The sequence below is a fragment of the Equus quagga genome, chromosome 16, assembly GCF_021613505.1.
Source record: "Equus quagga isolate Etosha38 chromosome 16, UCLA_HA_Equagga_1.0, whole genome shotgun sequence".
Classification (NCBI taxonomy): Eukaryota; Metazoa; Chordata; class Mammalia; order Perissodactyla; family Equidae; genus Equus; species Equus quagga.
In genome coordinates, this window is record NC_060282.1 from 37,016,786 (window position 1) to 37,037,101 (window position 20,316).

The 20,316-nt window shown below is 40.4% G+C and overlaps 1 protein-coding gene across 1 annotated transcript in view; it reads left to right on the forward strand.

Moving 5' to 3' along the window:
• Positions 1 to 286: 286 nt before the first annotated feature.
• Positions 287 to 20,316, forward strand: part of YWHAZ (tyrosine 3-monooxygenase/tryptophan 5-monooxygenase activation protein zeta) — a 33,142-nt gene continuing 13,112 nt past the window's right edge. Inside the window, exons 1-2 of the mRNA XM_046641979.1 lie at positions 287 to 671; positions 3,597 to 3,901. Of these exons, the coding sequence (XP_046497935.1) occupies positions 3,608 to 3,901 (294 nt within the window). The 5' untranslated portion in view covers positions 287 to 671; positions 3,597 to 3,607. The remainder of the gene's footprint in view (positions 672 to 3,596; positions 3,902 to 20,316) is intronic.

Consider the following 20,316-nt stretch of genomic DNA (forward strand, 5'->3'; position numbering starts at 1 on the left):
GGACGGCCCGGGGAGCAGTTAACACCGCGAAGCACGGAGGGCGGGGCGGACCAGGCCAAGGGGAGGGGGTGGGGGAATGTGAAAGGTCCCGGATGTTGCTGAACCGGAGCCCCTTCTAGAGGGAGAGACTGGCGCAGGCGCAGAAGGACAGCACGGAAAGCTAAGGTGGGGGTGGGGACAAATTTCTTTCTTGCTGGTTTAGAGGAAGAGTGAGCCAGAGGAGGTTGCGAGGGATCCGAGGGGAAGGCGAGGTAGGGCGGTAGTGCGGGCGGGGGGAAGGACCTTCCTGCCCAGGCGCGCTCAGGAGAAGAATAGAGAACCTGAAGCTGAGCGGGGTGGAGAGGAGTGTCGGTAGAGGGAGAGGACGCGCGCTCCTCCGCTCGCCCTCTAGCGCGGGCGGGCGGGCAGGACGCGCACTAGGGAGCGGCGGTTGCACTGGGCCCCCAGAGCTGTGGGCACCAATCAACGGTTGCCATAGCAGCGTTTGACGTCATCGTGCGTGTGGTGCCCCTGCTGCCGGGGCTGGTGATTGGAGGAAACCCCGTGTCTGCGGAGCGGCTGTAGCCTGTGAGCAGCGAGATCCAGGGACAGAGTCTCAGCCTCGCCGCTGCCGCCGCCGCCGCCCAGACTGCTGAGCCCCGTCCGTCCGCCGCCACCCACTCCGGACACAGGTAAGGGGCCCGGCCGCCGTCGCCTCGCCCCACTCCTTCCTGTCCCAGACCAGCCTTCCGAGAGCGCGGGAGCCATCGCCGCTCCACATCCCCTCGGCCCGCTCGCCCGGCCGTAGCGGCGCTGGGCTGAGGCGGAGTCTCCTCAGGCGGAGACGGGCGGCGGCTTCTCTTCCGCTAGGGTCGGGCGGGCGGCTCGCGGCTGCCTCGGGCTCCTTGCTTACGGCTCGACGCCTCGGCCCCCAGAAGCGCCCGTTCCCAGTTCCCGTCCCCGGGGTGGAGAGGGCGCCCACACACGAGGTCCCCGGGGACCCGCCCGGTCGCCGGCTCCCGGGGGCGGCCGAGGCAGCACTGGCCGCGCCCCGTCCTCGCCTCTGCGCCCCCGAAGCCCCCTCCTCTGGGCCGCCCCGCGCCCCGCTTCCGCCCGAGATAATGACCCGGCGGCTGCGGGCATTGCAGTGGCGCAGGTGAGGCCGCCCCCTCCCCGCGGCCCCCTCCCTCCGCCTCCCCTCCTCTCCCCTCCCCCGGTCTCTCCCGCCCGCTCCTCGGCGCAGCCTCCGCGCCCCGCGCTGCGGCGCACCCAGCCCTCCCCCACCCGGGCGGCGGCGGCGGCGGCGGCGGGAGGGCCTGCGGCCGGGCCCCGAGCCGAGGCTGGCCCGGAGGCGCCCGCCAGGTAGACTAGGGCGAGGCCGCCTCTGGGCGCGAGGGTGAGCCGGCTGCGGGTGGGGCTCCCCGGACCGGGGCCGAATTTCCTGGGCTCCGCGGTGGGGGCTGGGGTTGGCTTTTCTTCTCCTGGTGAATGGGGGCTGCGGGCCCAGGTAGGGGTAGACAGGAGGATGGGGAGGACGGGGGCCGGCGTCTCGCGCTCGCCGACTGGGTGGGCTGGCCCCAGAGGGTCCCTGCGTTGGGTTTGAGCCGCGTCCCCTGCTCTGCGGGGGGTGAGCCTGAGCGTAACAGCCGGCGGCGGCCCGGCTCGCTGGGTGTGGTCTCGCCCCCTCCCCCACCTGCCGCAGCTGTCGGGTCCTTCTAGACTAAATGGGCACCCGCGGGTCCGGCGGCGGAGACGCCGGCCGAGTGGGGTGTGTCCGCGCCCGGCCTGCCGTGGTTCCGCATCTGCGGGCGGCGCTGGCGTCTCTACCCCGGGGCGCGCGGCCCCCCCGCGCTCGGGCGGGGGCGCGCTGCTCCTCCCTTTTGCTCTGGTGGGGGGAATTAACTCTCAGCAGTAGGTTGGGCTCCTTGACACAGATCCGCCATGACAAAGAGGGAGAGTCGAGGACTGGTGAGGAGGCAGAGGCTTGGGCGGAGCCAAGGAGGGGGGAGATGCCGATAGCGCGGCTGGAAGGATCTGCTCTTTAAAGTTACCGTCTGCCCGTTTTCGTTTCACCCCATTCGATGTCTTACGTCGGTTAAGGGTTAAATGGGTGCGGCGAGTCCTCTCCGCAATATAGAGGCGAGGCCTTGGAGCACTATTCTGTGAGAAACCTAATGTACTTCCCCTTGTACTCGAGGGGTTAGAGAGAGAAAGCTTTGTACTGTTCCTAGATAATTTTTTGTTAGAAACAACGTTCTCTTGAGAGCGTTTTTGAGTTCCTCGGGGAAAAATTAGCAATTTTGAGAGCCCGGGGGTGGGAGTGGGGAATATGCGATCACGAATTTCAAATAGTTTTCGCATTGAAACTCTATACTTCTCATCCAAGCTAGCTGATTACTTGTTTAAATACTGGGGACCTGTTCGATTTGTTTGTTTGTTTAAATGTAGGATTTCCATGGGAAGGTAAAGGATGTGATTTGGGGGAATCAGTTGCCATAGTGAGTAACAGTGGCTCTTCTGTTCATCTTTTTATAGCGCACTTCAGGCTGTACATTTTTCTTTGAAATCGTTTAGTCCGTGGGATCACTGGTTTAATATCTGTGCTATTTTAGCACCTTTCAAAAGTCTGTTTTTAAGGAAAAGTATAACGAGGGTAAGTTGAAAAGTCTAGGGAGCTTTAAAATGGGAGGAGGAGAGTTAGGTGGGAAGTCATGCCAAGGACAGCTTGAGTGGCAATATATTCAATTAAATTTTGACTGCTAGAAACAAAATGCAGTAATTCTACATTTAACTTATTATAACGACGTCAGAAACACTGATCACACTGGAAGCACTTAAATACGTTTTAGTGCTCACAGTAAGGGTTGAGCACTCATGGCTATATTTTTTAAGCGTGTTTGTGTGTGTGTAACGGTAGAGTTAATGAAGCCTTTGGGGCAGTTAGATAGTCATCCTGGGTGGTTGTTTTATACCCAGAATCTCTTAAAACAGGCAATTTGATAATTTTCCCAGAAAATTGTCATGTTATGATCAGCTGACAAATGTTGCAAAGATCAGTGGATTTGGAGTGGAGGAGTAATACCAACTAAAATTTAAATGCTCCTGACCAGAGTGGGTATTATAAAAGTAAAAAGACATGAATTACGTTAAACTGACATAAATCATGATTCTGGAAGTATGGTAAAAATTGTAATGTTCTTATAGGCAGTGTTTTTACTACAGAAAAGCTGCTTAATTTTGGATTACTTAGTGATACTGGAAACTGGAGTTGAGAGTTTGGCCAAGAAGGATAAGGGGTGGTTTCTAAGGTAGCCTCTTGACCAAATGTGCTTTGACCTTATGTAAAATTAGGATCTTCTGAACAAAGATGAGGTAATGCAATTTCAGTTTTGCTAAACTGATGTTAATGGCTTTAAATTTGCCCTCTGCATGCTGAGTATGCCAATTTTTCCCCCGTTCTGATCATCATTTTGGGAGGCTGCATTAAATTCCTCGTGTGAAGATCTTCTATTGGCAATTACATTTGAGGTGTTAATATAGCTTATTTACAACAGGTGTAATTTTGGGTCTGTTTTGTTGGAAAAAAAATATCTAAATGCTACCTTTTTTTCCTGCAGAACATCCAGTCATGGATAAAAATGAGCTGGTGCAGAAGGCCAAACTGGCCGAGCAGGCTGAGCGATATGATGACATGGCAGCCTGCATGAAGTCTGTAACTGAGCAAGGAGCTGAATTATCCAATGAGGAGAGGAATCTTCTCTCAGTTGCTTATAAAAATGTTGTAGGAGCCCGTAGGTCATCTTGGAGGGTCGTCTCAAGTATTGAGCAAAAGACGGAAGGTGCTGAGAAAAAACAGCAGATGGCTCGAGAATACAGAGAGAAAATTGAGACTGAGCTAAGAGATATCTGCAATGATGTACTGGTGAGAATCATTCAGTCTAGCTTGACTGTAATGTAATATAAAGTTCCTATAATGAATATCAGTTACGTGACTCAACTTTTTCTTTCTTTGGTTATTCTTTTCCTGTTAAAAATTGAGTGTTCTACATTTTGAAGTATTTAGGGTATGGTTAAAGATGTTAAAACAATTGTAGTTAAGTTTGTATAAAATAAATGGGATGATGATGATCAGTCAGTCCAAATAGACTAAAAAATAGACCGTCGTAGTATATTTTGTACTAATTGAAAAAGCTAATAGTATTACCCTTTCGGTTATGATTAGAATACTTGTCATAGTTGTAGAGCTAATTTTCTTAAATGTAGATATACAGATACAGGAATTTTACGTATTTTTTATGTAAGAGAGATGTAATAGACATTGTAGACACAGTAACTTTCCCTGACTTAGCCACTATAATGTTAATGTAATGAGTCTGGCATGCTGAAAATTCTGCCTTCAGAGTTGCTTTTGTCTCTTCTTGCATTTAAGTGTTGGAAATCAACTTTGAACATTGACAACCATAATAAAAGGTTATGAGTAACTCAAGCTTGATTTTTCAGGTTCAATCAAGAAATAGTTTTTAAGTATTCAGTACCCACCATGTTGAAGCACAGTTTCTCTAAAAAGCTGAAAAAAATTGAACATTACATTTTGGTTAATTTTAATTTGTTTTCTTACAAACAGAAACGTTTAAATCTGAGGGTAGATTGGTACAAGGTCCAACCATTTAGCATATAACATCCTATATACATTAATACTTTCCCATTTTAATGAACCAGGAGGTTTTGGAATAATATTTAAAGTGGTTTTACTAGATGATTACTCTTATATCACAGGACTTCAGGTTACACATTGGTCTCAGTATGAGAGGACTGGCATATAGAAAGATGGAGTATCCCAATTTCTCAGGATTGGTTACTGAATCTGGAATGCAGTTATGGAAATCCAGGTGCACTGATTATTTGAACCTTGTTCCTGGAAGAACTACTGTAATGAGCAATATAGGATTATTTCTGATGCAGTGTTGTGGGTTTGAGGTTTTCGTTAAAGATGTGGTGGTATTATGATTCCTTTACACTAATCTTTGCCAGTGGAACAGCTTCAATTCGTAAACTACAAATACTTTTTTTTCAAATGGTATTTTCTTCAGGGTGCTCTTTTAAAGAATGATAATATTTTTTATCTTAAGTAACGTGGGCTCACAAAGTCTTCTCATGTGGTGTCTGTCTTGGGTGTTTTTTTGGTTTCTTGGGGGGGGGGTTTTGGATTGCTTATTTGAAATCTTCATGTAGATAGCTATCATTTATTTCTAAGTTGAGAAAGGAATCCATGTTTTTGTTGAGGCTAGATGATAGTTGCTTATGTTGTGGTTTGCTAAGGTAATAGGAATATTTAAAATTTGAAAATTATCATTTTCTATAATAAAAAATGTTGGTTTTTTTTTCCCCCTTGCTCTCTTTACTGACTAGTATTTGTAAATGTTAATTGAACTTTGTTCACTCTGGTGTTTTTCCCCTAATTATTATTTACACCTGATAGATAAAATAATTTTTATTTTGGTTTCAAAAGGTTTGTTCCAAGTAATAATTTCCCTTAAGACAAAACTCAATTTTAGGAATAAAAGGGGATGTGGTAACATTTATCCTCTACTGACAAGCTTATTTGTGATTCCAGGTAGGTATTTGCATGTTTTCCACATGCAAAGTATAAAAGTTCTGTTATTCTGAGGATTTTCCTAAGAAAAAATTAACAGTTTTAACTGTTTCCCTTTGGTTACCTTATCAAGAATAAAAAAGTAATACGTCAGATCAGTGGATGAAAATAACTAGATTAATCTCTAAGTAGCTTCTCTTTTTTGATATGATTATTAAGGGAATTTGGTACTGATCTCTATCCATGTTCTATTTCAGAATAGCACTGGTGTCTCACTATGTTTAAATGAAATTTCCACTTTGAAAGTATAGATAAATGAAAGTTTAATTCCTTTGCCGTACAAAAGGTTCAGGGAATTCTAAACAAGCTTTTGCTTCCAGCCTTGGTCTTTTCAAGAGTAAAGCTCTGTTAGTGATTCCTAGAAAAAAAATTCTTTGAACTGATAAACTTGATTATTAGTGAAAGTATGTTCTCATTATATTTTAAGATCTTTGTTGTTAGTGCCATTGAGTGGATTCCGACTCCTAGTGCCTGTGTACAGCAGAGCTGAACCCTGCCTGGTCCTTTTGTGCCATCTTTTCATCTTCTGGCCACTATATCAGACAGTGCTCTGCTGCTCTTCACAGGGTTTTCATGACTGGCTTTTCAGAAGTGGGTGACCAGGTCCTTCCTAGTCTGTCTAGTCTGGAAACTCTGCTGAAACCTGTCCACCATGGGCAACCGTGCTTGTATTTGAAATATCAGTGTTGTAACTTTCAGCATCACAGCTGCTCACAGCAGCTCACAGCCGCCAGTGTGACAACTGACAGACGAGTGATGTGGTTCCCTGACTGGGAAATGAATCCTGGATGAGGTGGTGAGAGCTCCAGTCTTAACCACTTGTTTACGATCTTGCATGATAAAAATGTAATCAATTATAGTTTTTATTACTCTAGTTTTTTCTGAATTTTGATTTTTTTTTTTTTTTTTTTTACCTTGAGAAAAATAAGCAGGTAATCCTCTTTAGAATTAACGTTATTGGCTGGTGATATCCGTGATGAACCAGATTTCATTGTTCTATTCAGCATTTGTATCATACTAGCTAAGAAAACATCCTCTTTCTTCCCATAACAAGGAGCTAACCTCCAGAGTTCTAAGTTTTTCTGAAGAGCTCTTTAGTTCGTTATTAAGTAGTTACTAATTTCTCCCGTTTACTAAGCAGAGAAAGAGTAGAGACCGTGTTACTTTGTCCAGGAGCTGTAGAGCATTGCTGTGGGAAATCAGTCACTGGCGTATCCTTCACAGCATGGACTTCTCTTTATGCACAAGGACTTTGGGTTCTTCTCTTCCTTGTGTCATTAATTTGAAATTGTAGTATGTGAACTATGCAATCCGCCTTTCCTGCCAGATCTTAGACCAAGGGCTTTCTTGGTACTGAAGGAGGAGCTCAACACCAGTGATCCCTAACGTTAACCTTTTCTGCATAAACGCACAAGAAGCAGAAAATTGGGTAGTTTTGTCTTGAACATGATGAAATGGAAAACAAAATGAAGTCAAAATGAAGAAATACATACTAGAAAACCTAATTTGAACTCAAAGAAGAATGTAGTGGTGTAGAAAGAGCTCCAGGTTTGGAGTCAGACCAGCTTTTTACCATTTAATAGCTGCATGGCCAAAGGAAATCACTGTTTCCCTCTGAGAAAACAGCCCAGTTAAATGGGAATAATATCCACCCCATAGAATTGTTGTGGAGAATAAATATCAGGTAAAGCCCTTGGCTACCTTCTGTTGCCCTGTTTGTCTTAGCTTTTGGGTTCTGCTTAAAAGCGGTGACATTACAAGCCTGCCTGTAATAGCACTGGGGTCTCTTAAGAGTCCAAGAATGCGATTTAAAGACCCAGGAAGCTTTAAAAACTGTTTTTTTCTGCGGCAGAAGTTTCATACTGGCCAGCTGATTTTCAAAGGTTTCCTTTAAAAATTTGAAAGTCATTGGTATAAGGCAGAGAATGGCTTCCTCTGCTTATGGGAGGTGAAGCAGTAAAATCGTGAGTCTGACGTTTGTAATGGTTGGCACCAGTAGTTGAGTAATAGTGATTCCGTTAACTTGAGTGAGTTCCATTTTATGCTTCTCTACATTTTTATTTGCCCAGGGCAGTTTTAAGGTGTCATTGCTGGGCACTGCGGTTTTTATTTCCAACCCACAGAACTGCCATTAAGCAGAAGCAAGCTAGGAAACCAGGCAGCTTTTACATCCTTCCTAGTCTGAATATAATAATATGTGCCTTGGGCTTTAAAAACTGCTATATAGAATTGTAAGCTGAAAATCACTGAGGTAGCTCATTTATTGGAATAAAAGCTTCTCTCAAGAATTCTGCAGTGATATACCCACCTTCACTACTTTATATATTTACATGTTTTTGTCAAATAAGGCTTTTGGTATGTTTCAGAGTACAAAGACTTTATGTGACATTAAAGTAGATACCTACAGTCCCTCCCAGGAAGGAATACATTGGACAGAGTGTTTTTGATAATGAAACTCAGTAGTCTTTTTAAAAGAGTTTTTGCAATAAGCATTCGGTATTGACCTCGTAAGGTATTTTGTACAGTTGGGAAGTCTGAGGTGTGTGAAATGAAAATGAGAAAAAGTAAAGGAGAATTGAAAGGTAGATGCTCACTGTTTGGTTGGAAGGGGAAGAATAACCAACCACTTAACCAAGAGAAACAGATTACCTGTCCTTTTTTAGCACAGTCATGCATCACTTAATCACGGGGATACAGTCTGAGAAGTGCACTGTTAGTCTGTTTCATCGTTGTGTGAACATTGTACTGAAGGGGAGCAAAATTTGTCTCTTTAATGTGATGATGATTTTAGGCTGATTATTTTAAACAAAGACTCAAAGTTTTTCTTGTTAACCCCCCCTAAACTGCCTAAAAGAATACAGATTAAAAAAACCTGTCTCATGAAGTGAGCTGTCACTTTAGAATAATACGAACTAGGTGGTAGACAGGAAAGAACCTAGAAAAGTCTATGTGTGGGCTCCCCCATGTGTTGTTCTGTTTCTTTGTGGCCAAACACTTGCTCCTTTTCACCTACCTGTGAATCACCTTTCCCTTTGAAGTCCCTGGCTTTCCTCACCTGGCTTTCTTTTGTGTTTAGCTGAGGATGGTATTTTAAGGTGAGGGCTTCAGTCATTTTGGCCAGTTACTTGGTTTTCCTGGGTTTCTCCCATGTATACATGTTACTAAACTTTTTTTTCCTGTTAATCTGTCTCATGACAATTTAATTCTTGGCCCAGCCCGAATAACCTAGAAGGTTAGAGGAAAATTTCTCCCTCTCCTCCAGTACTTCACAAACCTAGATGGTATAGTCTACTACACACCTAGGTTATATGGTACTAATCTCACAGAACCACTGTCGAGTTGTACACATGGTTTGTAGGTGACCAAAACGTTATGCGGTGCATGACCATATTGCAATACTAAATAAGAATGAGATCCTGGGGCCGGTCCTGTGGCCAAGTGGTTAAAGTCGTGTACTCCGCTTCGGTAGCCCAGGGTTTCACTGGTTTGGATCCTGGGCGCAGACATGGCACCACTTGTCAGGCCATGTTGAGGCGCCATCCCATATAGCACAACTGAGGCACTAACAACTAGAATGCACGACTGTGTACCTGGCCGGAGGGGGGTGCCGGGGCGGGGGCGGGGTTGAAGAAAAACAAAAAGAAGATCAGCAACAGCTATTAGTGCAGGTGCCAATCTTTAAAAAAAAAAAAAAAGTGAGATCCTTCCTACCTATTCTAGTGAGAGATACAGATGACCTGGAGATGTTTAGTGATTACATGAGCTGTGTAGAGAGTTAAAAATGAACTAAGAGGAAAAGGTTAAAGGATTTGAAATTGGAGTTAGAAAAACCTGTATAAAATCTCAAAGTATAGGAAGAACATGCACACTTCTGAAATAGTGGTTGAGCTCTTTTAATCTGCCCGAGAAAGAGGAAGAAATTGTATGCAGCCCTAGCAGAGGTATTTGAATTAGAAAGGACGGAAATAAGCTACCTTAGATTTGTGGTAGCTTATCAAGAATGATTTAGCTCTTCATTTTTTCTTGTAAAAACATCCATCATCAGTAAAGAGATCGTGTTGGTAACACCTTAGTGGTATAGTAGAAGCATCCTAGTTAGTTGATTAATTGAAAAGTAGTTCCGCTATGTGATCATACTTGTTTTAAACATTTATTTTAAATTAAACATATAGATATGTATGTTCATTTGCCCATTTTTAATGTGGGGCTAAGACCTTTTCTTTGAATATGTGTACATGCACAGTTTGAAAATAATTTGCTAACCACCCCTATAAATGCACCCTTTATAAAATGCAGATTGAGTTTGCATAGTAGAATGAGAACTTAAATGCTTGATAAGCAATCAGTTTAGAATCCTTCTAGAAGTGTGCAGTTTTTCTAATCCTTTAGTTGCTTGTCCAACCCAAGTGATTTTTTTGTGTGTGATTCTCCTTTACAAACTAGTTGTTCCAAAACATTCAACTTAGTTTTCATAGGAATGCATCTTTTCGTACTTGTTTTTCATAACATTTAAGTAATGTAACGTTTTAAGTAATTATAGCTACTATAATGGCATAGTTTTGGAAACAAGTATCAGACTCTTAATAAAGATATGACTGCTAATAGAAGCTGAAGGGGATTCCAGAGAGTACTCAAAAAACTTACTATACTCAAGCATTTAGCCCAAGTCATGGGCATCATCAGCATTTACCCAGGAATGAAGAACCTAAGTGTAAGCCAGGCTGTCAAGTGGAATTTGGTTAATCATTAGGTGAGGGGAACGTTGCTGCAATTAAAGCACTTTTTATTTTATTTTATTTTTTTAAAGATTTTATTTTTTTCCTTTTTCTCCCCAAAGTCCCCCGGTACATAGTTGTATATTCTTTGTTGTGGGTCCTTCTAGTTGTGGCATGTGGGACGCTGCCTCAGCATGGTTTGATGAGCTGTGCCATGTCTGCGCCCAGGATTCGAACCAACGAAACACTGGGCCGTCTGCAGCGGAGCGCACAAACTTAACCACTCGGCCACGGGGCCAGCCCCTAAAGGACTTTTTAAATAATTTTGCAAGACATGAGACTAGAAGAAGATGGGTACTGGTTAGATCACAAAGGGCCTACTATAATGTTATAAAGTAAGGACTGGGGGACTTTAAAGGCCATGGAAGAACTGCAAGCAAAGGAAGTGACACTAGATTTTGCCTCTTAAAAGGAGGGTTGGTTAACATGCAAAAATAGTTCTATTTTCATAAAGAAAATCAGAGCTTCTTGAGAGTTTTTTTTGAAGATTTGATCTGTGGTAATCTGGTTCTGTTCTTTGGACTAATTTTCTCCTTTTACTAATACCAGAATAGGTTCTCAGTGTCCTCTGTCATAGTTTGTTATCATCATCTCTATACATTAATCTTAGTTTTTTGGAATTGGTTCTTTAACCTATGAAAGACTTAGGGTTTTTCTCCCATGAATATAATACCTATTTTCACAGCTGATAGGTGGTTCTAGCACATAAAGGGAGCCAGTATAGGAAATAGTTCTGCCTTTATAATATTGAATTAAATGTTATTGGACTATTTAGATTAATTTGACCACTAGTTTTTAATTCCAAAATAAGTGGTCTTTGGCAGATTTATATTGAAGAATGTGTTTGTCTAAGAAAAAAATTTTTAAAGTCAAAATTATGGGTGTTCTGATGTCAGCTAAGTTAAAAAAAAAAACAAAACTTTGTAGTCCATTGAAATAATAGGCCTTAGAATTTTTTTTTCCAGCATTCTTCAGATTCAATTGTGATTTCATCCTGGTTCCCATAGCTCTTGCTTTATTATGATTGTTTTACATTGAGAATAGTCACTGATCTTTAAGGGATTTAGAATTGCTGTCGATTTCAACGTGCCAAAAGCCAGAGTTTATCTTTCTTTTGAAACTACCTGTCCTTTCTAACTACAGTCATACACCACATAACAATATTTTGATCAACGACAGAATGCCTGTATGACAGCGGTCTCATAAGATTAGTACCACATAGCCTAGGTGTGGTGTGTAGTAGGCTATACCATCTAGGTCTGTGTAAGTACACTCTCTGATGTTCACACAATGATAAAATCATCTAAGGACGCATTTCTCAGAATGTGTCCCCGTCATTAAGCAACACCTGACTATGGCTAATTTAAGTATGTTTTCTAGACTTAAAGTGGTATCTTGGACTCAGCTTTGACTTCATTTTCTGATTGCAAGTTGTTATTGCTGTGTTGTTTAGATTATTGGTTCTCAGCCTTTTACATTCATGTTGATGCTCGGTTGTATGATACACTCCCATGGGTAGTACCCAGGATTATTTGCCATTCCCGTTGTACTAGTAGTAGTTGTACCCCTTACTCACCCACTCAGAAGCGTATTGGCGAGAAAGTAATACTGTAAGGATAAACTTGATCTAATTTTAATGGACAGAAGCTAAATTGTAAACCTTTTACTGCTGGTGGTCATTCACTTGGACTTGGACCTCTGTTATTTTCCCAGTTCTATGCTGCATACAGCTTTTACTCTTAGTTTTCTGTAAAAGAATGCTTTCCCTCTGTTTTTCTGCTCAATCTTTGCCTAAATCCTGCACATAAAGCTTTTGGTCTTCTCACTGTCTTTGATACAAGCTGTTGCTAATTCCTATCTTTATGGCCAGAGGGTTTCTGTTTGGTTACTTGGACTTAGATCTTATTTTAATCTTGATGTCTAAGTTGTTTTCAGCTTTAGAGGATTGGTTGCATTACTTAATTCTTGAAAACAGGACTGTGGATGTTTGTGGTATTTAATTTGTAAAGTACACTGAAGGAATATGTTATGCTTAATATTTTTTAAGTAGCACAAATTTGAATTTGGCTTAGGAGGAATGGCCTGCTTAACCACCATATCTCAGCAGTTCCCGTTGTACTAGGTACATTTCTGTGCAATGGGTCCATTTGTTCTCTAGTGAGTAATTCCCTGTAATGATGAAAAACTTGTATCTGTGAAAATGGCTGTGTGGTAGCCTTGTTATTTGTCATTGATTTAGTTTTGCATTTTCTGGTAAGGTAGAATGTGACATAAGTAGTAATGTGGTATAGAATAGTCGTCTTTCTTGGCAGATTTCACTAATTTTTTTCAGACATTCTTTTGCTACACTGTGGATCTTGGCAACAAAGCATGGATGAGTATAGCTGATTTGTTAGTATGATCCTGTTGTATGGCACATGCACTTTTTTTACGTTAGAATAGATTACTAAAAGGTTTCAACGTATGTTTTTCTGAGTTTCTTTTGACAGAATGTGGTAGGAGCCTTCTTCCCTTGTACCCCGAATAAAGTATGCCTACAGTGATATTAACCACAGGTAGTATGACAAGGTAAGAATGTAAGGACAGTCAGTCGAATGTTAATCTGTAGAGTTAAATAGACCAAAGTAAGACTTTGTCCAGTAGATTGACCTGTATGTATGTTTGTTCTTTTAAAATCTGGGAAAGATCCTATTACATTTAATTTGCAAGGAGTGCCCAGTTTTATTGTACTGGAATTTTGTCTATTTGTTCCATGAATTGGACATCATGAGAGAAGTTAGAAACTTTTTTAGTGGAGGTTAATTCCTGTTTTGCAAACATGTTTTGGGATCTAAGTTTTTTCAGATTTGCCGTGTTACCAAGGAACCCAGTGGTGAGTTGAATGCTTCTCATTTAAGTGATTAGTTACAAATGCTTTTCTGAGAAAGACCTGCTTCTCTTGTTGATCTAAGACTCATGAACTGTCAGCTCATAATTTTTTTCCTTCTTAAAACATAATAAACACCATTGCCAAGAATTTAGGAGGACATACTTGGGCTACATTCAACCCAGGGACACTTGATGAAAATCCTACCGAAAACACATTACTTCTAAAATGTGATTCTGTGGAATTGACAGTTGAGGACAGTATTATATAGGCAGGCTGTAGTATACTTAGAACAAGCTAGTTCTCAATTCAGTAGTTTGATAAGTACTTTACTACTGTTTGGCACCTGTTTAGAAATATGACATCCCAAAGTGAACATGCTCTTTGTTAAGAATAACAACTTTCTCTTTTAGTTTTCCCTTTCCAGGTTTCCATCTGATAGAGGGAATTATCATCAGACTGTTAATTGGAACACTGGGATAAGACTTGAACAGTCTTGTGTAATATTTCTAAAAATAAAGGAAACTAAAGTGTGAATTACCTTATTTTAGAGGGTGATATAAAATAACACAGGCTATACAGACTTTTTGGGTTTGAAAGTTTTATATTAATGACTTTGGGCAAGTTATTAGATCTCTGTGACTATTTCCACATCTTCAAAATGAGAATGATAATAGTATCTACCTCTAGGATGTTTTGAGAATTAGTGAGTTAACACCACCCCCATGGTAATACTAAATAGCAATATACTGCTTACCTTCTGTATCTCTGTGATACCACTTCAGTGTGGCTTGATTTATTAATTTTGAGACTAAATTTAAGAGAATTTTAATAAATCGCTTAAACTCTTTATATTTAATATTTGTCACTTGCTATTCTATAAGCCCTGTGCTATTAAAAAAAATATATAAAACCCCTGCTCTTTAAAAAATCACAACCTCGAGAGGAAAATAGACATGTACACAAAAAATATCACAGAATGAGAGGGAAAGTACTGCATGTTGGTTGAATATGAAAGAGCTGGTTTTCAACCATTTTAAAAAGCGACTGATAAAATCTAATCCCACTAGGGAGTTTATTCATAATACACAGTGTGCATGTGCCAGTTAAAAAAACACTATCAAAAATTAGGTGTTTCCATCACAGAATATTTGTGATGGAAATATTTGAGAAATGGGGCCTTGATTGGTGAGATACTTCAGCTCAGGTTAAGGTTGATGCCAGCTGTAAAAGGGGCTCTGGGGGAGGGGAGAAGTAAAGCTCCCAAGAGTGTCAGACCACTTTTAGCAGTTACCACTTAATGCACAAGGAATTCTTTTTGGTACTTCGTACCATTTTACTTTTCATCTTTAGGAGCTACCTTTTGAATATGAGGTAAAACATTGATTCTCCTGGCATGATTTTACTAGCCTTAAGGATCCAGAGGCAGGCAACTCTCTGAACCTGATTTAACTTAGCAGTTTTTCATCCCACTTATTGTTAGCCCGTTCACCCAGTTGACTTTTCAAAAAAACAAACATTTTACAACACTCCAGGCTTTTTGTGAGCATTAAGTTTTGTGCAGATATCTTTTATTTCGTTTTGGGCAAAAATCAGGGAGCAACTGTCTAGCTTTTAAGAAAAATCATAATGAAATTTTAGGCTGGCTTTTAACATTCCTTAAACACCAGGGATAATATATCTTGGCTGTATCAAATTACTCTTTGATTTTTTTAAAACCTAAATGGCGAAGATTGGCATCTATTTATTATTAATGGAACTTCCATTCAGTTAAGTGATTGGTCAAAATTCTCTATGATTCCATCCTTGAAGTTAAGCTGCTCTGTCCCTTCATAGCTATATGACCTTACCATTCAGAGAACACTGAAGATTTTACTCTCTTAGGCCAACATTGCACAGAAGAGTGAGTTTATAGTCAGAATGTCTGCAGTACCTAAAATTAGTTCCTGGCAACCTGATTCATTAGCATTTTTGGTGGAGCACTTTGCTAGTTGGTTGGTTGGAAGCAACTGATGAAGTTAATATTGAAGGAAAGGAAGCCATTCGAGCCACAAGGGGGAGTAAGAGACTAATTTCCAAATTGTTAGGCCCCTATTGCAACAAACATAGCCTGCTTTCTTTTTAGAATTTTGAGATCTAGGAATGATAAAAGGCTCAGATAAAATGGTAAAAGTGATTACATACACTGATTATATACTACAGAATAAAGTGATTATATACTTACAGAATAAAGTGAAAGTTCTGGGAAAATTCTCCATGTACACAGGTAAATTGTGCAAGACTGGAAATTTGAACTTATACATTGTCCTGCAGAATTGGAATTAAATTTCCTGCTGAGGATGTTATTAAAAATGATATCTATAGGGTATTTTGACCTTTTTTTTTCCCTGTTTTTTCTCCCCAAATCTCCCTAGTACATAGTTGCATATTTTAGTTGTGGGTCCTTGTAGTTTTGGCATGTGGGACACCACCTCAGCGTGGCCTAATGAGTGGTGCCATGTCCGTGCCCAGGATCTGAACTGACGAAACCCTGGGCCACCGAAGCGGAGCATACGAGCTTAACCACTTGGCCACGGGGCTCGCCCTGAGCTTTTTAATTAAATAACAAAATAAATTGAGAGTTGAACTTTATAGAATCATTGAATTTTAGGCTTGAAGGAGTATCCAGGCTAGCTTTTTCATTTTCTCGGATCAAGAAACTGAAGCTTAGAGGTTCAACAACTTATGTTAGATCATACCGTAAATACTCATATTTTCTGTCCCTTATGGTAGCATCACCTTAGTTGTAGATTAAAACATTATGTTTGCTCTAAAATGTGTGGGTTTTAGGAGGGATGGGGAGGTTGTCAAAATAACTGGAAAAATTACCACTTTGTTTAATTTCATTTAATGCAATGGCTTCAGTTTTAGACTTTATTTTAGGCTTCTATACTTAAATGAAAATAACAAGTATTATATTTGAGGGCCCTTGTGCCTCAATTTCGTACCACCTTTTGCCTTCTAACTACTGGCATTGTTTGTGCATGATTCGTGTGAAAGCAGAGTATCTGTATCCTAACTTCTCTGTGTTTGTTGTGTTCATGGAAGAGGGCCATGATAGCACAATCTGAAAAACAGGAATGGGGTATGGAGGCTTGGTCTTTCCCACTCACGTATTTGATGAGGTCAAGTCAAAGAAGACTGTTACCCCAGCTATCTTTTCAAGTTGCAGCCAATAACTGTCTCATTAGGGGTTGATTCTTTTGCTTTGAAATTCTGAGGCTGTTTACTATTTGGTAATGACATTTTATGTATATTTATCTTAATGGAAGTTAAATTTAACATTTGGACCAATTGGTGAAATGCTCTCTAAGACAAAATAGGAACCTCTTCGCCATCCCTCATATTTTTGTTTACAAGCAAATCACCTGTTTTTGTGCCATTTCTCTACTGAATACAAGTTTTACCAGCCCAGTAAGGAAATTTGAAAAACACAGATGAGCACAAAAAGAGTGTCAAGATAGTGTGCCAGACTCATTGGTAGTGCCATCTTCCAGAAATAGTCACTATTTATTAAAAAGGATTTTTCTTTAGAACTTATTTTTATATAATAATTGTAATATTAAATAACCGGAAAGGAAAGTAACCTTTTCTATATATGGTAGTTAAATTTTCTTATCAGTTATTTATTCTTTAACTTCTCATTTTTGAAGTAATTTCAAATTTAGAAAAAAATTTGGAAGAATAGTACGAAGAATTTCACATATATCCTTTACCTGATTCCCCAAATGTTAACATGTTACATAACCACAGTATAATTATCAAAATCAGTTAATTAATAAAGTTGGTGAACTATTATATAACCTGTAGAATTTATTCACAAATTATACCACTGTAATCTAATTTTGGTGCAGAATTCAATTCAGGATCATACTTTGCATTTCTTTGTAATGTCTTTCCTTTACGCTGGATCCATTTTTCAGTCTTAGCCTGTCATGATTTTATCACTTTTTTAAAGAGTACTGGCCATTTTGTAGAAGGTCCTTCAATTTGGATTTATCTGGTGATTCCTTGTGATGAAATTCAGATTGCGTTTTGGAGAGGGATTCCTGGAAGTGATATTCTTCCTTCCTTCATGGTTCATATTGGGAGATACATGATGTTGTCCTGTTACTTAACCAATCATGTTTAGAGAGGACATTATATTTTTTAATTTAAACAGCAATGAGGACTTCTAAAAATATACCCTGTGGTGCAAATCTATCAATTGAATTGTTTTTTAAGGTAGATGCCCCTGTAAGTATACTTTGTCAAAGTTTATGAACTAAATGTATTTTGCCAAAGTGCTTTCTAAATGGATTATATCATTCTATAATGAATGGAGTACTTTTTGAAAGGGGAGTATATCCCAGCTCTATAACTTGTAGTTTTTCTTTGAAATATACTTTTTGTTAATTGGCTTCATGTATTCTAATTGGCAAGCTCAAATCAGAGCACATAGCCCAATGATTTGAATGCATAGTGGCAGGTGGGCCATTCTTTAGGGCTGAAACAAATATATAAACATTTTATAATGGGTTCTTGTTAGTTTTTACAGTTTAGTCTAAGGACCCTTAGTCTATACATTCTCTGTTCCCATTTAAGAAAGAAAGGAAAGAAAAAGTGACTTTGAATTTAATGAAAAGCTAAGGAATAGTTGTTGGGGGGGAAGTGTTCAGTGCTTTAGAGAGGCTTTTCCTGAGATAAAATAGCAAGGAGGAAGTGTTGACATTAATGCTGTAGTGAAACACAAGAAGATTGAATGGGGGGAGAGGTCACGATTTTGTATTTGAAGGTTCTGTCGCTCCTCTTGGTGGCAGTTAGTACCAAAATCCAGGCCTCCTGACTTCCAAATAGGTTTAATCTACCTTGCTGCCCCAAACTATACTCCCACCCTATTGGATTGTTTTTGTTTTGCTTAGCCTCCTTTAGGGTCATTATGTGGAAACCTAGAGCAAATCCAAGGGTTCTGGAAACATTAGGATGTACCTAGCCTGCCCCTTGATTCTGCTCTTTCTGAGTATATGTGCTTAGTTCAGCACCCAAACACTTGTCATTGCTTTTTCTTTTTGAGTATTCGTTATCTAACATAACAGTATCAGCCTCAACCTCAATTTCTATTATGTTTTGCCTTAACTATTTAGAAGTTTGGTAAGATGATGAACTCTTGATAATAGACTTCAGGATTCTGAGCTAAGAAGATTTCCTCCTTCAGTCTCTCAAGATTTTCTCTGTTATATTTAAATAAAGTTGTTCAAATTATAGATGTATTGTAATTCAACCTGGGGATTTAATATTTGAGTGCCTAATATGTGCAAAATGTATCTTTAAGAAGTAAGTAGGTTAAGAATCATACATGCGTTTGTGAAAAGTTAAAGATGCGAAATCATGATTAAATTTAGACGTGATAGAGCATAGGATATAAAGTAAAAAAATAAAACTCTTCTGACATCATCCCACCTCTTCAGAGGTAATCTCTACTAGTCCTTTTTGTATCCTTCTGGGAATTTGATGTGCCCATGAAGATACTTGTGTCCTTGATGCATGTACGATAGAATCATATACAAACTGTTTTGTAAGTTACACGCACACAGACTTAGATGGATAGCTTATGCCTCATTCCATTTTGGTATGCACTGCATTCTTTTTTTTTTTTTTCTTTAGTTGCAGTCGTATTGGCTTACAACATTGTGTAAGTTTCAGGGTACATTATTGTATTTCAGTTTCTGTATAGACTGCATCATGTTCACCACCAAGAGTCCAGCTTTTACCCAGCACCATACATATGTACCCCTTTACCCCTTTCACCTTCCCCCACCCCTCTCCCCTCTGGTCACCACTAATCTGTTCTCCTTATCCATCGTGTGTGTGTTGATCTTCCACATACAAGTAAAATCATACAGTGTTTGTCTTTCTCTGTCTGACTTGTTTTCCTCACACCTCATTCTTTTTAATGTCTATATAGTATTATATGGGTGCATTATTGATAAAAATTAGGGTATTTCCTTTTGTTTCTCCTTCAGTTAAAAGCTCTTTACTAGACACTAGAGGTACTGCAAACTAAAGTGAGTGGTTTTGAGAATTAGCTTTAGGGAGAACATAGGATTGGAGCTAGGTATTGAAAGGTGGATATTTAGCCCAGATTATTTTTTATTTTTTTATTTTTTTAAAGATTTTATTTTTCCTTTTTCTTCCCAAAGCCCCTCGGTATGTGTATTTTTAGTTGTGGATCCTTCTAGTTGTGGCATGTGGGATGCCGCCTCAACATGGCCTGATGAGCAGTGCCATGTCTGCACCCAGGATTTGAACCAGCGAAACCCTGGGCCACTGAAGCAGAGCGTGCAAACTTAACCACTCGGCCATGGGGCTGGCCCTTAGCCCAGATTATTTTAAATCAGCAGTTCTTAAAAGTGGTCTTTGACAGACCCCTGGGATTCTTTTAAGGGGGCCCATGAGGTCACAACTTTTTTTTATTTTTTTTTGGTTTGGTGAGGAAGATTGGCCCTGAGCTAACATCTGTTGCCAATCTTCCTCTTTTTCTCCTCCCCAAAGCCCCAGTACGTAGTTGTATATCCTGGTTGTACATCCTTCTAGTTTTTCTTTGTGGGACACTGCCTCAGCATGGCTTGACAAGCATTGCTAGGTCTGCACCCAGGATCCAGACCTGTGAACCCTGGACAGCCAAAGTGAAGTGCACCAACTTAACCACTATGCCTCGGGGCTGACCCCCACAACTACTTTCTTGACAGTACTAAGTCATAATTGGCTCTTTTAACTGTGTCGACATTAGCATTGATGCAAAAGCAGTGGTAGCTACTAATAAAGAAGTGGCACCATGCTGTACTGGTAATTGATATTACATTCTTTACCACCATGCACACAGTTTTTAAAAAAGATGACTGGCTTTACTTAATCTCCTTGAAGCTGTAAAATTATTGTATAATAGCTGTTATGTAAAGATCTTTTTAATATTCTGTGAGGCAAAATAGTAAGTACAGCAGTGATTTCCAGGAACAGCATTTGTG